This window comes from Aricia agestis, chromosome 8 (genome assembly GCF_905147365.1).
Source record: "Aricia agestis chromosome 8, ilAriAges1.1, whole genome shotgun sequence".
Taxonomy (NCBI): domain Eukaryota; kingdom Metazoa; phylum Arthropoda; class Insecta; order Lepidoptera; family Lycaenidae; genus Aricia; species Aricia agestis.
The window spans coordinates 8,263,334-8,277,147 of record NC_056413.1 but is presented as its reverse complement, the minus strand read 5'-3'; the positions used below and the strand labels follow the sequence as shown (position 1 = coordinate 8,277,147).

Here is a 13,814-nt window from a genome sequence, read left to right as displayed (position 1 = left end):
TATTTTGTACATGGGGCGGCGGAAATAAAGTGGCCTACACTCATAAAAAATATAAATTCGGCGCTGATGACCGTATAATATACTAATTATAATATTATTAAGGTTATGGTCCTTCGAGTCGGATTATAAAATAATACTTACATTCTACAATAGGTTTTTAGATAATAATATAACATCATATTATCCTTAGTTGGTCTAGTAGGCACCTACAATTTAACTCCTTGATTAGATAGCACAGCCTGATCATGTCTTGCTATGCTATGCCTCTTCAGGTTTTATATTTTAGTTAAAACTGATTCACAAAGCGGTGAAAAGTCCGTAACCACAGCATGGCTTTGTCACGGACAATGATTCTATAAAACTTATTGTGATAAAACTGCTAAGGCAAACGAGCCAAGGGTGAGTTGGGAGTATTAAATATTATAAAGATTTATACGTAACTCGGAAAAAGCTTCAACGAATATTTGACTCGTTATAAACAATAAAATTGCTAATAATAATAGTAAGCGCTACTCGGCCAATATTATAAAGGAAAATATTATTATGTCCAATACTAATTAGCTTTATTATTTCATTTAAGTATCTTAGTTTGCAAATGTTTATGTTATCACTTATCAGTTATCATGTTAGTAAACTTGGACCATCATTGCAGACCAACACTAAATCCAACGATTAATTAATAGAGAAGTGAATAAGCCTATGGGTTCGGACTTCGGACTAAGGAACCCTAGTATTATCCTAGTATTATACAAATGATAAAATAATTGATGCCTTGTTGTGTTTGACATTAGTAATGCATAACATAATAATTTTATTATTATGGTCACAGCCCACAGTCAAGGTCAAAAACACCTAACATATTATGTTTAATATTAAATCATACCAATACTGACTTTAATTAACTTACCATTTACGTTTAAGTTTCAGGACTCATAGGTACCTAAGTTAATATACTACGAACCGAACTATAAACCGACTTTGGTCTTGTCGAGTAGGTATCTTATAATGATTAATGACACGTTCGATAATTAATATTATTGTAATAATAATATGTACAATACGAGTAGATTTGGCAAGCGAAGCCACAGAATATACTATATTAGTTACACCAAGCGAAGCTTAATAAGATGTAGGAAATCGTGAAGTCTTTCCATAAACGCAGGAACTTCTTTTAATTTTTGCGGCTTCAGTGAGTTGTCAATAGGTATTTAAAAAGAATTTCTTTGCTTTAAAAATAATATTGTGGATTTTATAGATCAACAAGGTACAGGCTTCTGGGCACTAAAAATAAAAGAACACAACTCAAACAATACATTTTAGATTATATTATCAGTCGTTTACATGAGGGGAGCGATGAAGCGCCAGGTGTCGAGCTGTTCCAGGATGGGGTTTCCGAAGGAGACGATGGCGTGGGAGGCGTATTGGACCACCGCGCCGTGGAAGCGGTTGATGTAGCCGATGAGGACCTCCTCAACGATGGCGTTGACTATCGCGTCGATGTCACCACCGCCAATCGCGCCTTCGATCTCAGACTGAGGATAATTAGAAATAGAAGAGGGTAAAGGGGTAAAAATTTAAAGTTATCGTACAAACCACAGAAATAGATCAAGATAGAAGTGCCATGTCGCTCCAATTTGTATGAACACGAGCGTATGGCGCTTCTATCTTGATCTACTTCTGTGGTTTGTATGATAGTCGGCCAACTTTGAGTTGTAAGTCTGCGGGAACCCTTACACGCACGCTAATTGGTGTCTGGTTTTTACGCACACTTTATGTGATGCGATAATATCGCATGGTTTTGCAATGTTTTCACGCCAGTAACGCCAGAGTCGACAATAAGAACCAGCATGAACCGATAAAAAAGTTTTTTCGACGTTTGACAATTTTTTTCTTAATATACTTACTTATATGACGGCGTGCAATATGTTGGATTTTGATCGGATTGTTTACTGTATGTGCTAGTAGTATGTTATACATAATACCAATTATAGTTCTTGCGATCTACGAGTGCGCGTAGCCTTTATTTGTAGTTGTAATTGTAATATAGACATTTTCGTTAGTGTGCGTACCTGACGGAGCAGTCAGTAGCGAGTAGGGCATCGAGACCGGGTTTTCCCGAAACCCGAAAACCCGGGAAAACCCGGGTTTTGGGGGGCATGAAAAACCCGGGTTTCAGAAATGGAACCCGGGTTTTTCGAGCTTTTCGGGTTTTCATTTTTTTGATAATTATTAAAGGCCAGACCTGATTTAATGGTATTTATAACAAAGTAACATACAAATTATTCATTTTTATAACATATTGTATAGGTTTAATTATTTATATTGGTCATAATTAAACAAAATATAATATTTTAAGGAAAAGTTTCGTTTCAGGAGCATTAAAGACTAATTGTCATAAAAATATTTATTAATAATAATTAATAATACATATTTTAAAAAAACCTACCAAAACTATTCAATGTAAAAAAGCCAAGTCTCTTCAAACAATCTATCTGGAAAGGCAATAGCGTGTAAATAGCTAAATTGCCTGCGGGATAATACAAAGTTCTAAAAAAAAAAAACACTCCGGAATCCGTATCATGCCCGACTAACCTGTTCCATAGTCAGCAGGGGTGCTCATCAGGCAATTGCAGTAGCAGCAAGCCCGTTGGATCTTGTAGGAGCAAGATGATTGTCTTCTGTAGCGCGTGGTCCGCTCCGGAGCGTAGCTGAAGTACTCTTGAATTTTGATGCACTTTGGTCGGCCGACCACACAAAAAGTTCACAGCGATTATATTGAAAAACCAAAAGAGAAAGAAACTTGAAATTACAGCTGGATTAAGCCTTTTCAAGGAAAAATTATCAGAACAAAATTTTCTCGTATGCCGTCAAACCCGGTCCGCGGTAAAAAGGCCAGCAAACACTTGTCATCTGTCAAGTGTCAAAGATATGTATTCTTCGTCTTCTTCCGACAGTGGTGAATTGCCAGATTATGTTAAAGGTTCATCCAACGGTTGATGAACAGAAACTCCCAAACTGAGCTACATCCTAACAGTGGAAATCAAACACAACACAAATCCAGAGTGTAATTTGAGAACTTATTATTTAATTATTAAGGAAATTAAGGAAATATAATATATTAAATTATAACAAAATTAAGTGCACAACCACTATCCTTCGCAAAAAGTTTTCAAATTTCATAGAAGCCAAGTGTTGTTAAACTTATTTTATAGTTTTCAATCAACATTCAGTGATTGACTACAGTTTTGTTTATTATGTGATCAAAGGCTTACAAAATAAAGTGTGGACAGCTTCAAAGGGTTCTAACTTCTAAGTCTGCTGAAAGTACAGTAAACTTTTGATGATGGGCAAGTCAGCCACTAGGTGACAAAACGTTGAAACTTGTGTGGTGATAAAATACACCCATCAACAAAGTCTTCGGGATATTTGTATTTTTGGAATATCTAAAAACCTGTCAGGAATTTTTGAAGACAGTGTATTGAACAATGATAGAATATTTAATAAAACATATTATTAAAACACTTTTCCGAATTTTATCATTAATAAAGCAATCACAGGTACAGTCACAAAAAATTAATGATAAGTCAACAAATCTTTATTTCGTTTCATAAACTGAAAATTTCATTCGAATGAGATATTTTTATTGCTGATTGTCAAATTAATAGTAATAATTTATACTGATCGATGTTCGGCTGCATACAGTATTTTTACAAAAAAATATTTATTGTGTCCTGCTGTGGTATGACACCCAGTCTTTTTTGCAATTTAAAGTCATTATTTTCAGTCGTCTAACTTACTAAAAACACTTAAAGGTTTTTGTTTGTCGTTATGCTTTTTGTCATTATTTGTTATATTCACAACATAACAAAAAGCGACAATATTAAAACAATGCAATCAGTAAAAAGGTTTCAGGAGAGCAACCAGCCTCTAGAAACTGACAAAACCATGCCGAGGAGTTTCCATCAAGTATATTTTGAATCCATATTTTTGTATTGCGGTGTGACAAATGCGGCAGATTGCTTTTTATTGGTTGAGAGACTTTTTTTTTTTATGAAATAAGGAGGCAAACGAGCAAACGGGTCACCTGATGGAAAGCAACTTCCGTCGCCCATGGACACTCGCAGCATCAGAAGAGCTGCAAGTGCGTTGCCGGCCTTTTAATAGGGAATAGGGTAATAGGGGAGGGTAGGGAAGGGAAGGGAAGGGAATAGTTGAGGGTAGGGAAGGGAATAGGGTAGGGGTAAGGAATTGGGTAAGGAAGGGGATTGGACCTCCGGTAAACTCACTCACTCGGCGAAACACAGCGCAAGCGCTGTTTCACGCCGGTTTTCTGTGAGAACGAGAAGCATGGCTCTCCCACGTATAAACCACGTATATACTGATGTTGGTAACACATAATAGGACGAATGGTGGCTTTCTTTAGCCGGCCTTGGATGTCATACTCACTGCGGAATTATTAAAACACATGATTTTAGTCAATCGAGATGAAATATAATAAGCAGAGTTTTGATGATGATGATGCTGATCATCAGCGCCAGAGACAATTCCTTGTGTGTAACAGCATGCCACCATGGTCAATCTTCCAAATTCACTAAAAGCAACATTTGCCGTAATATTATGGTCTGGTCTTCATGTCAGATTACCATATAATAGATCAATTATATGGTAATCTGACATGAATTTTGTCTATTGTGACTAGAACTAATGACTACAAAAAGCTTTGAGGTGTGGTGTAATGAAAGATTTTTCAATAATGTAAGATTTTCCAGTTTGTTGGATAACAGAAATGTTATCTTAAATTGCAAATAATATTCAGCTTCATACCGTAGCAAGGTAGACAAAAGGCAATTTCAAGTAAAAACTAGGCACAAAAATTTAATTACAGGTGTCATCATCAATTAGGACCAAATAATTATTAATAACGTGACAATCAGCAATAAAAATGTAAAAGATTACTTAAATAAAGATTTGTTGGCATACGTTTTATATTTAAGATTATTCTTACATTCACTGTCTTCAAAAACGGCGGAGTAATCGTTGAACATACACAAATAAAAAATAAAAAATATATATCCACAGCCGAACATATAACCTCCTTCTTTTTGGAAGTCGGTTAAAAATTATTGATAGATGTTTATATATTTCATAAAATACAAATACATTTAATAATATAATTATGTAATTTGGAGGTGAAGCTTGTTGTAATACTTAATCTTGGCCCGAAAATCTTAATCCCTAGCTTTGATAAGATCCAATATATATATAATGGGAGGGGTAAGTAGTCGCTTTTTTAAAAGTATGTGACCGCACACTATAATATTTAAATAGTATTTTACTGGAAAGGTGTTGGCAATCGCTGAAAATCATATTTAAAGTATTTTCGCTTCGTTAATCTTTGAATTTTAAGAAAACCCGAAAAACCCGGGTACCCGGGTTTTCGTTTAAAAAAACCCGAAAACTCGGGTTTTGAAAATTGGGTCCGGGTTTCGATGCCCTAGTAGCGAGCGAGCCATGTACGCGTGTATATATATGGTCACTCACACAACTAAGGGCACCGCGCTATCGTAGATTGCAAGAACTATACCATATATTATCGACTAAACGACCAGTCATTAATAAAATATATTAATTTAAAAATAAAAATCATACCTTGAAGTGTGGCAACTGGAAGGCAGCGTTTTCAATACGATCAATGATGATAGACTTGCCGTCCTCAGACTGGCCGAGGTGGAGCTTGGCTTGGAAACGGAAGTTCTTCACTTCGAATCTGAAAACAAAATATGTTACTATGATGTAATGCCAAGCTGTATCTAATTCGCCAGTATGATATTACTCAGGTACTGTTTAAGAAAATTAAAGAATAAAATAATCTATTAAAATACCTATATAACTATTATTATCTAACAGTGCTGCGTTTCAACTGTGAAACTAGGTACCATCGAGGAAGTTGATTCCTATGCAATTGACAGACCAACGTTATTTGGTCGAATATGTTGTGATCTGTCAGCTGGGTTTGACGTAACGCAACCAAACTACTTAGGTCCCCGATTTGCATAGGAATCAACTTCTCTGATAGTACCTATCTTTTTCTTTCAGAAATTGAATCGCCTAATTTTCAAAGAAGAGTAGGCGTTTAACCTAATTTGAACTTTGCCTTTAATAAGTTCATTGAACGTTAAAGAAAATTAAAAATTAAAACGCCATTAACATTGCCAAGTCTGCCAAGTGTCGTCTTAGGTCATAGTTTTAATTATAATAGTTTAATAGGTTGCTATGAGTCATGACTAATGTACCGATTCTCTATGAAGTCATAGGCCAAAACCGTGCAAAATTGAAATATTCCGGATCAGTCGATGAACTTTTAACAAGACTTGGTAGAAATCATGTTTAATTGATATCGTGTAATTATTTAAGTCTTTGGTTCAATCAACAGACACTGTAATAATTCGGCCATAATAGGATATACCTAGTTACTAAATTTGAGAAAAAAAAAACCGGCCAAGTGCGTGTCGGGCCACGGGCAATATAGGGTTCCGACTTCCGTAGTACCGCTAGTTTTTGAAAATTTTTGTATGGTCAATGAATGTACATATTTTATAACGTGTTTTACACTACTAACAACATCATCATAGTTACTTTCAAATAAAATTTGAAAGAAAAGTTCCTTTATACTTCGCCGAATACATTAATTTTAGGGTTCCGTAGCCGAATGGTAAAAAACGGAACCCTTATAGATTCGTCATGTCTGTCTGTCTATCTGTTTGTCCGTCCGTATGTCACAGCCACTTTTCTCCGAAACTATAAGAGCTATACTATTGAAACTTGGTGAGTAGATGTAGTCTGTGAACCGTATTAAGATTTTGATAAAAAAAATGAAAAATAATTAGAAATTTTAGGGGTCCCCATAGGTACAACTGAAACAAAATTTTTTGTTTCATCTAACCGTGCCATCCATCCACCAACCATCTAACTATGCATGTGGGGTATCTAGGGATAGGTCTTAAAAAATCATATTAAGGTTTCGAATATCATTTTTTTCTAACCTAAATAGTTTGCGAGAGAGACTCTTCCAAAGTGGTAAAATGTGTCCCCCCACTAACTTCTAAAGTAGGGACATGATAATTAAAAAAATAATAATATATAATGCACGTTACTATAAAAACTACCAACGAAAATTGGTTTCAAACAAATTTCGAGATCTAGCAAGTGGTTTTTTATACGTCATAAATGGTAAACCTTAATTTAACTTTCATTAAATCAAATGAAATATAAAAATAAATCAAAAACCTTTTAATTACATAGAAATAAACCTTATTGCTGCTGCGGAACCCTTCATGGGCGAGTCCAACTCGCACTTGGGCGGTTTTTTTTAGTTGATCGACTATTACTCAATAACTTATGAAGTCTTCAGCCGTGATAGTTTTCCTTTTAAATTCAGTATATTTCCTACTCCCGTGAATTTTTTCACATTTCCAGAAACAACCGTTTAGCTGGACTGTAACGATTTTTCCACTTTAAAATTTATTATTTCACAAATGGATCCCTAAATGAGAAAATGATCTATGAATACCCATAATATTTTAAAAAATCTATCCAACGACACCCCACACCATGGAGTGGGGGAGGTACCATAAAAATATTTTTTAAAGAATTTTATGTACCATTTTGTCGGCATCATTGATATGTGTATTCATGCTAAATTACAGCTTTGTAGGTCTTATAGTCTCTGAGCAAAACCGCGGACAGACAGACAGACAGACAGACAGACAGACAGACGGACAGACGGACATACCGACAGACAGACGGACAGACAGACAGACAGACAGACAGACAGACAGACAGACAGACAGACAGACAGACAGACAGACAGACAGACAGACAGACAGACGGACAGACGGGCAGACGGACAGACGGACGGACAGACCGAAACTATAAGCGTTCCTTGTTGTCTACGGAACCCTAAAAACAAAACCAAAAAACTCTACCTTGCTTTGCCGTTTCCATAGATGGGAATAGCGGTCAGGAGATCACCGTTTAAGTCGTAAATCTCTGCAACATAATATTACAGATTACTAGTTACTACATAAATTATAACACATTTTATATAATTAGATATATCACATATCAGACAGAGAGCGTTCAAGCGGTCAGTTTTGCGTTCTTTGTGTTGTTTTACGCTATATAGAGACACAGGGGTAGGGTTGCCATCACCCGAATTCCCTTCGCCGGTCAGGCGCGACAAAATTCCCGGACATATGGCCGAAATGTGGTTATTTTCCCGGACGGCGGACACCTCTTAAGCAGTATTTACTTCGTGCCAACAAGAATTTGTAAAAATCTAACTCAAGTCCGTGCTAGAAACCGTGTGTATGCTTAGCGAGTTTTTATCTTTCGTTTATTGCTGCATGACTTAAAAGTTAAACTCTCATCAAAAGTGTCTGGATTTCAACCGGACACTTTTCAAAAACCCGGCCGGACGCATCCCGGACGCTCTTCAAACTAGGACAGGACAAATCCGGGGAAATCCGGACGTATGGCAACCCTACACAGGGGGCGTTCTGACCGCGTCAGAAGTCCTACTGTGTGCCTGACCGCTCGAACGCAGAATGTCGTCGAAACGTGTGAGTTGTGACGGTTACACGTTCAAGCGTTCTGCGTTCTCATTCTGTCCCTAGGGACCTATCAGACAGACTACTCTCTGTGTGATAGGTCCCTTATATGTTAGTTAAGGCCTATTCAAACCGGATAGTTATCCGCTACCGCCGTGGGTAGCGGTAATATTTAGGCCGGTATAAATAGTCAGTACTCAAGATGCATCTCGGTCTATGATATGTCCAAATTTTGACAGCCAACCAATCACAGAGCCTGGGGCCGTACCACGAAACTGTTTTGAGACTCAAACAATCGAACGATAATGCCGCGTCCTACTCTAACAAACGTGAAATGACGTTATTAGAGCAGGACGCGGCATTCTCGTTTGTTTGTTTGAGTCTCAAACAGTTTCGTGGTACGGCCCCTGAACCGTGTCTTGAGACCGAGATGCATCTTGAGTACTGACTATTTATACCGGCCTTAGTATGGGATCGCGTACTCATCGGGATACCGGCTACCGCTACCCACGGTGGCGGTAGCGGATAACCGCTCTCTGGTTTGAATAGGGGCCTTTTACATACCTTTACACGTTATCACTCGGAGACCGTCTGTTTTCCGCATGATCAACTATTTTATGTTCTTTCCCCCGGCTGCAGTGGTTTAAGAACAACAAAGAGAATATATAAACACTTATAATATTAAAGTATTGATGATATAACCATGTCCTAAATCCGACACTGACTATACCATCAATATGGTCAGTGTCGGTTTTAGGACTACCAGCGGCCTGGGCGAAATTTATTCGGCGGCCAGGGCTGGAACTGCTGGAAGTGCTAAGAAAGGGGCGCCTAGCGAGTGCAGTCGTATAGTTGTAACAAAATGATCACCTGTGCTGACGTGCAGCTCTGGTACGGAGATGTCGAGTTCGAAGGTGAGTTGAGGGCGGAGGTTGAGGGTGCTGGTGTGGACCACGAAGCCGCCGATGCCGGTCATCTCGATGTTCTTCAGCTGAAGGTCGAGGCTGCAAGAGTTGAATATTTCATTATCGTTTTCGCTGCAGTGAAAGATATGGATTTGTATGCAATTCACTTTTGCGCGCTCGAAGTTTATAATTTAACGCGTAGTACTGATATAATATAAGATTCCCTAAAGATATCCCAGAAGTCAGAACAAATAACGACGTTTCTTGCTCTTTGGGAATCGTTTTCCTGTTTTATTATTCGTTCTATAAGGAACGAATAATATTATGTCATTGATAATAACTAATATCTTGTAGAGAAAATGAAAGACACGGAGCGCCAAGTAATGCCAGATTAAGCCTCTAGGGCGGTTGTATAATAATTATTATAATATCTAGTGAATCTGCACCGCGACGCGTATGCATTTCATTTGTATGGATTTGACAGATTTGCAAGACGGCTCACGCTCATGAAATCTGTCAATTCAGTACCTACAAATTTAGAAAATATGCGCCTGCGCTCCTACGGCCTTACGCTGAGGCGCATAGTTGCGGTCTGAATCGACCCTAACATTAATAAAAATATTAAGTGCTCATAAGCAACATCTCAACTCACTTGATCAGACCAGCGGGGACCTGAAGGTGGTACTCTTTCAGGTAGAGTGGGTCCAGGGGTGGGATGCCGAACAGGATGGAGCCGTTGTTGATGATGTTCCGGATGTAGGCGATGAGCTGGCGGACCAGCGCGTTGATGAGGATGTTGCGGCCCTGGACGTCCGACACCGAGGCGTCCAGCTGGACCTCTGGCGCGGAGTCCACGGAGTCTGGAATGGAAGGAATAGAGGAAATGAAGGTTAGGTTATATTGGAACAACAAAATGCTATCGTGTGAAATAATAAGTATGGAAACTAAGCAATTGCGGATTTAACTCATTAATGGCTTCAATTAAATTTTTAGGTTTGCAGACGTGGTACAAATGTACAACACATTTTGTTATTTTTGATATTAGTTGGTTATTCAGCTCTGTCAATCAGTATCAGTAGATAACAGATTTTATCTGGTTCTTTATTTGTTTAATCAAAAATTATTGGTATATACTATATAGCTACATATTTTGTAAGAGCCCCTTATCAGTTTGGTCTATAACAATTAATAATGGATACGCCTGATTGCCACTTTGGTTTCGCAGTTGTTTTTAGTAGGCACTTATCCACAATTAATAAATAGTATCCATAAGCAATAAAAAATATAATAATAATATAATATAATATTATGTCCTATATACAAGTTTACAATTAGTTATCAAGAACTAATTTGGCAATTACCTAGTGACTAGTGAGCCAACGTAGATTGACCGTATTAGATCAGATTCGCCACGCCAACTAGGGAGAATACGAAATAATCGTCCTCTTTGTAATATATCGTGCTGGATTTTAATAATGATTATGTTACTACTTAAACATTTTACATTATGTTACTACTTATTATTATTTATTATGTACATACCTACCACGACGACACGCTGGCCGTCTAGTTGTGGTGCTGCCGCCGCGAGAGCGCACAGCGACAATACTAACAAGAACTTCATGCTGGAAAAAAATAAGTTATTAGTCTAGTTTGGAGAAAATGTCGGTTTTGAGTTGCCTCTCTCCTTTTTTACCTACATACGTATGAATGGTATAATAACATATATTATTTAACGTAGGTTAATTTTAGTCTAGATCTGTGCAAGTCATTTATATTTTTTATTTTATACTAATGTATAGTCTACATTTTATACTTTCGCGTTGCATTATAATTAAACTTAAACTTTTGAAATTAAAATTAATTAAAATTAAACTTTTTAAATTTAAAAGTCGCGTTAAGTCCCGATTAAAAAGTTTAATGTATAGTCTGTCAAGAAAGTGAAGAAATTAAAAAGTGGCAACATCGTAGTGTCATCCCTTTCAAATCAATCTAAGAAAAAAGGGATGACACTACGATGTTGCCACTTTTTAATTTCTTCACTTTCTTGACAGACTATACAATGTCGCGGACTAATGCTATAGGACATTTTCTAATTTGCTGTTTTCATTTAACATTCAAAATGTAAATTTACCAACATTCGTGAAAAAGGAGAGTCTTGCCCTTAACACTATTAGTAAAAAAAATATCTTACTTACCTTACAGTTATCCGTTTTCTTTCGAGTTTTCAACTGTATTGAGCAAGAGTAATTAAGCGATTTTGGTTTTCGTCATTATCTACAGATAAGCGATCAATTAAAATATCGTGATTAATATATACTTAGTACGATTCCTCGTTGATAACACAAGCAGATATTTTATATAATGACTTCAAAGCTGTTTTGAGGTAAATGGTAACGAAATATGTAAAATATGCAGCTAAGTTAACTTACTGCCTAGTTCGTACGTCATTCTAAGGAAACTCCATCCACCCCAAAGTCTTTCACTTTAGAGGCACCACCAGTCACCACCCCAAAGTCTTTCACTTTAGAGGCAGTGGGTAGTAACTGTCAAAAATGTCTAGCAGTGGGAAACGAGTTTCCTACAGTTACTCCGAAGAAAATAACATAACAAAACCAATGATCTTTATACCTTATCGAAGATTAGGTAGAGATTCAGAACTTGATACCTCCTAAAGCAGAGGTTCCCAAACTTATTTTGTCTACCGCCCACTTTAGGAACAAAATAGTTATTTTATTTTATCGCCCCCATTGTTTTTCCTCCCCCAGCCTCTACACAATGCTCCCATTTTTTCTGGGTCCCTTCAGACCTTCAGCGCCCACAGGGGGGCGTTATGGCCCGCTTTAGGAAAGGCTGTCCTAAAGTAACCGCGATCGAAACTCCATCGTTGCTAATCTTTAGGGCTATTATAGGGGTCATAATAATTCATAATATAATATGTAAAGGAAAACTTTTAGCTTTTATAAAATGATGAAAGTCTTAGCATAAACGAATAAGCACCTAAGAGGACATCTTTAAGAGGAGTCCACACCGCCCTTTTTTCCATACAAACGTTGTCCCCTGTTTCCTCTCTGGATAGTGCTAGTAGAGTTATAATTTTTTTCCTGAATATCTACGGCCACTAATACAATGTCCCTATGTTTTCTTTTTTTTTTTCATAATTTAATTATTAAATAAGATATGAACGTTCCGAAACCCAAAAAAATGGCCATGCTGTGTTCAAACATCCAGAAAACAGATTTGGCTAGATTATACAAAAAAAAAAAACATAGGCACACAGCTTAAACCTTTCTTTAATCTTTAAAGAAAAAAGTACTTAAATCGGTTAAGTTTTGGAGAAGGAATCAGGGGACAACGAATCGTTGATTTTCTGCAGTTGTCTCTATCGCGTTCTGCGGTATAGGCTTGAGGTAAGGGAGACAGCTATACATATTACACGTACTTTTTTTTCATTTCTCTAGCCCCTGGTGTATCCTCTTAAAACTATGGCAAAATCCCAGCAAGAAGTTACCTAGAAGGCACTTTTTACCTAACCGAGTGGAAGTGGTCTGGAACACTGGTCTGGACTTCCTGAAAGTGTTGCCCCCGAAAGCCCTATATATATATACTAGATGTCCCGCACGGCTTCGCCCGCGTAAATTAGGAATTTTACAGAAACCGTACATTTTCCCATAAAAAATATTTTCCCGGTTTTTCCCGCATTTTCCTGAGTTTCTTCGGTCGTATTAGTCTTAGCCTGATAATATATTATATAATATAGCCTATAGTCTTACTCGATAAATGATCAATCTAACACTGAGATAAGTTTTTAAATCGGACCTGTAGTTCCTGAGATTGACGCGTTCAAGCAAACATACTCTTCAATGTTATTATATTAGGTAGGTATAGATTTTTTTTATCTATGGACGCTTCACACCACGTCAGTCTGGCCCCGTGGTAAGTACCTGATGGACTTGTGTTACAGGTACCAGACAACGGAAATATATTTAATACTTTTATACTATACATATATTTAAGATTTTTATTATATGATACACATCCATGACCCAGGAACTTTGAAAACTTTTTGTTCCATCGGCGGGATTTGAACCCGCAACCTCCGGCTTGAGCTACCAACGCGCTCACCACTGAGCCACAGAGGTCGTCAATCTATTTTTAGAAATAAAATAAAGATTTTTTTTTAATTATCGCTTTACAAACTCGAGTCTCGATCTAAAATACTATGAAATGGTATAATATGGTAGTGATGATGATGATGATGATGATGAATGTAATTTGCATAGTAGCATATGGTTCCTGT

General features: G+C 37.1%; 1 protein-coding gene across 1 annotated transcript; it reads right to left on the bottom strand.

Moving 5' to 3' along the window:
• Positions 1-1,302: 1,302 nt before the first annotated feature.
• LOC121729454 lies at positions 1,303-11,775 on the bottom strand. Its single transcript, XM_042117972.1, has 7 exons — positions 11,713-11,775; positions 11,057-11,139; positions 10,167-10,374; positions 9,480-9,613; positions 7,986-8,049; positions 5,650-5,767; positions 1,303-1,532 (listed from the first exon to the last, which is right to left on the bottom strand). Exons 2-7 carry the CDS (start codon positions 11,136-11,138, stop codon positions 1,338-1,340), a joined length of 801 nt encoding a protein of 266 aa, XP_041973906.1. The 5' UTR covers position 11,139; positions 11,713-11,775; the 3' UTR covers positions 1,303-1,337.
• Positions 11,776-13,814: the final 2,039 nt, after the last annotated feature.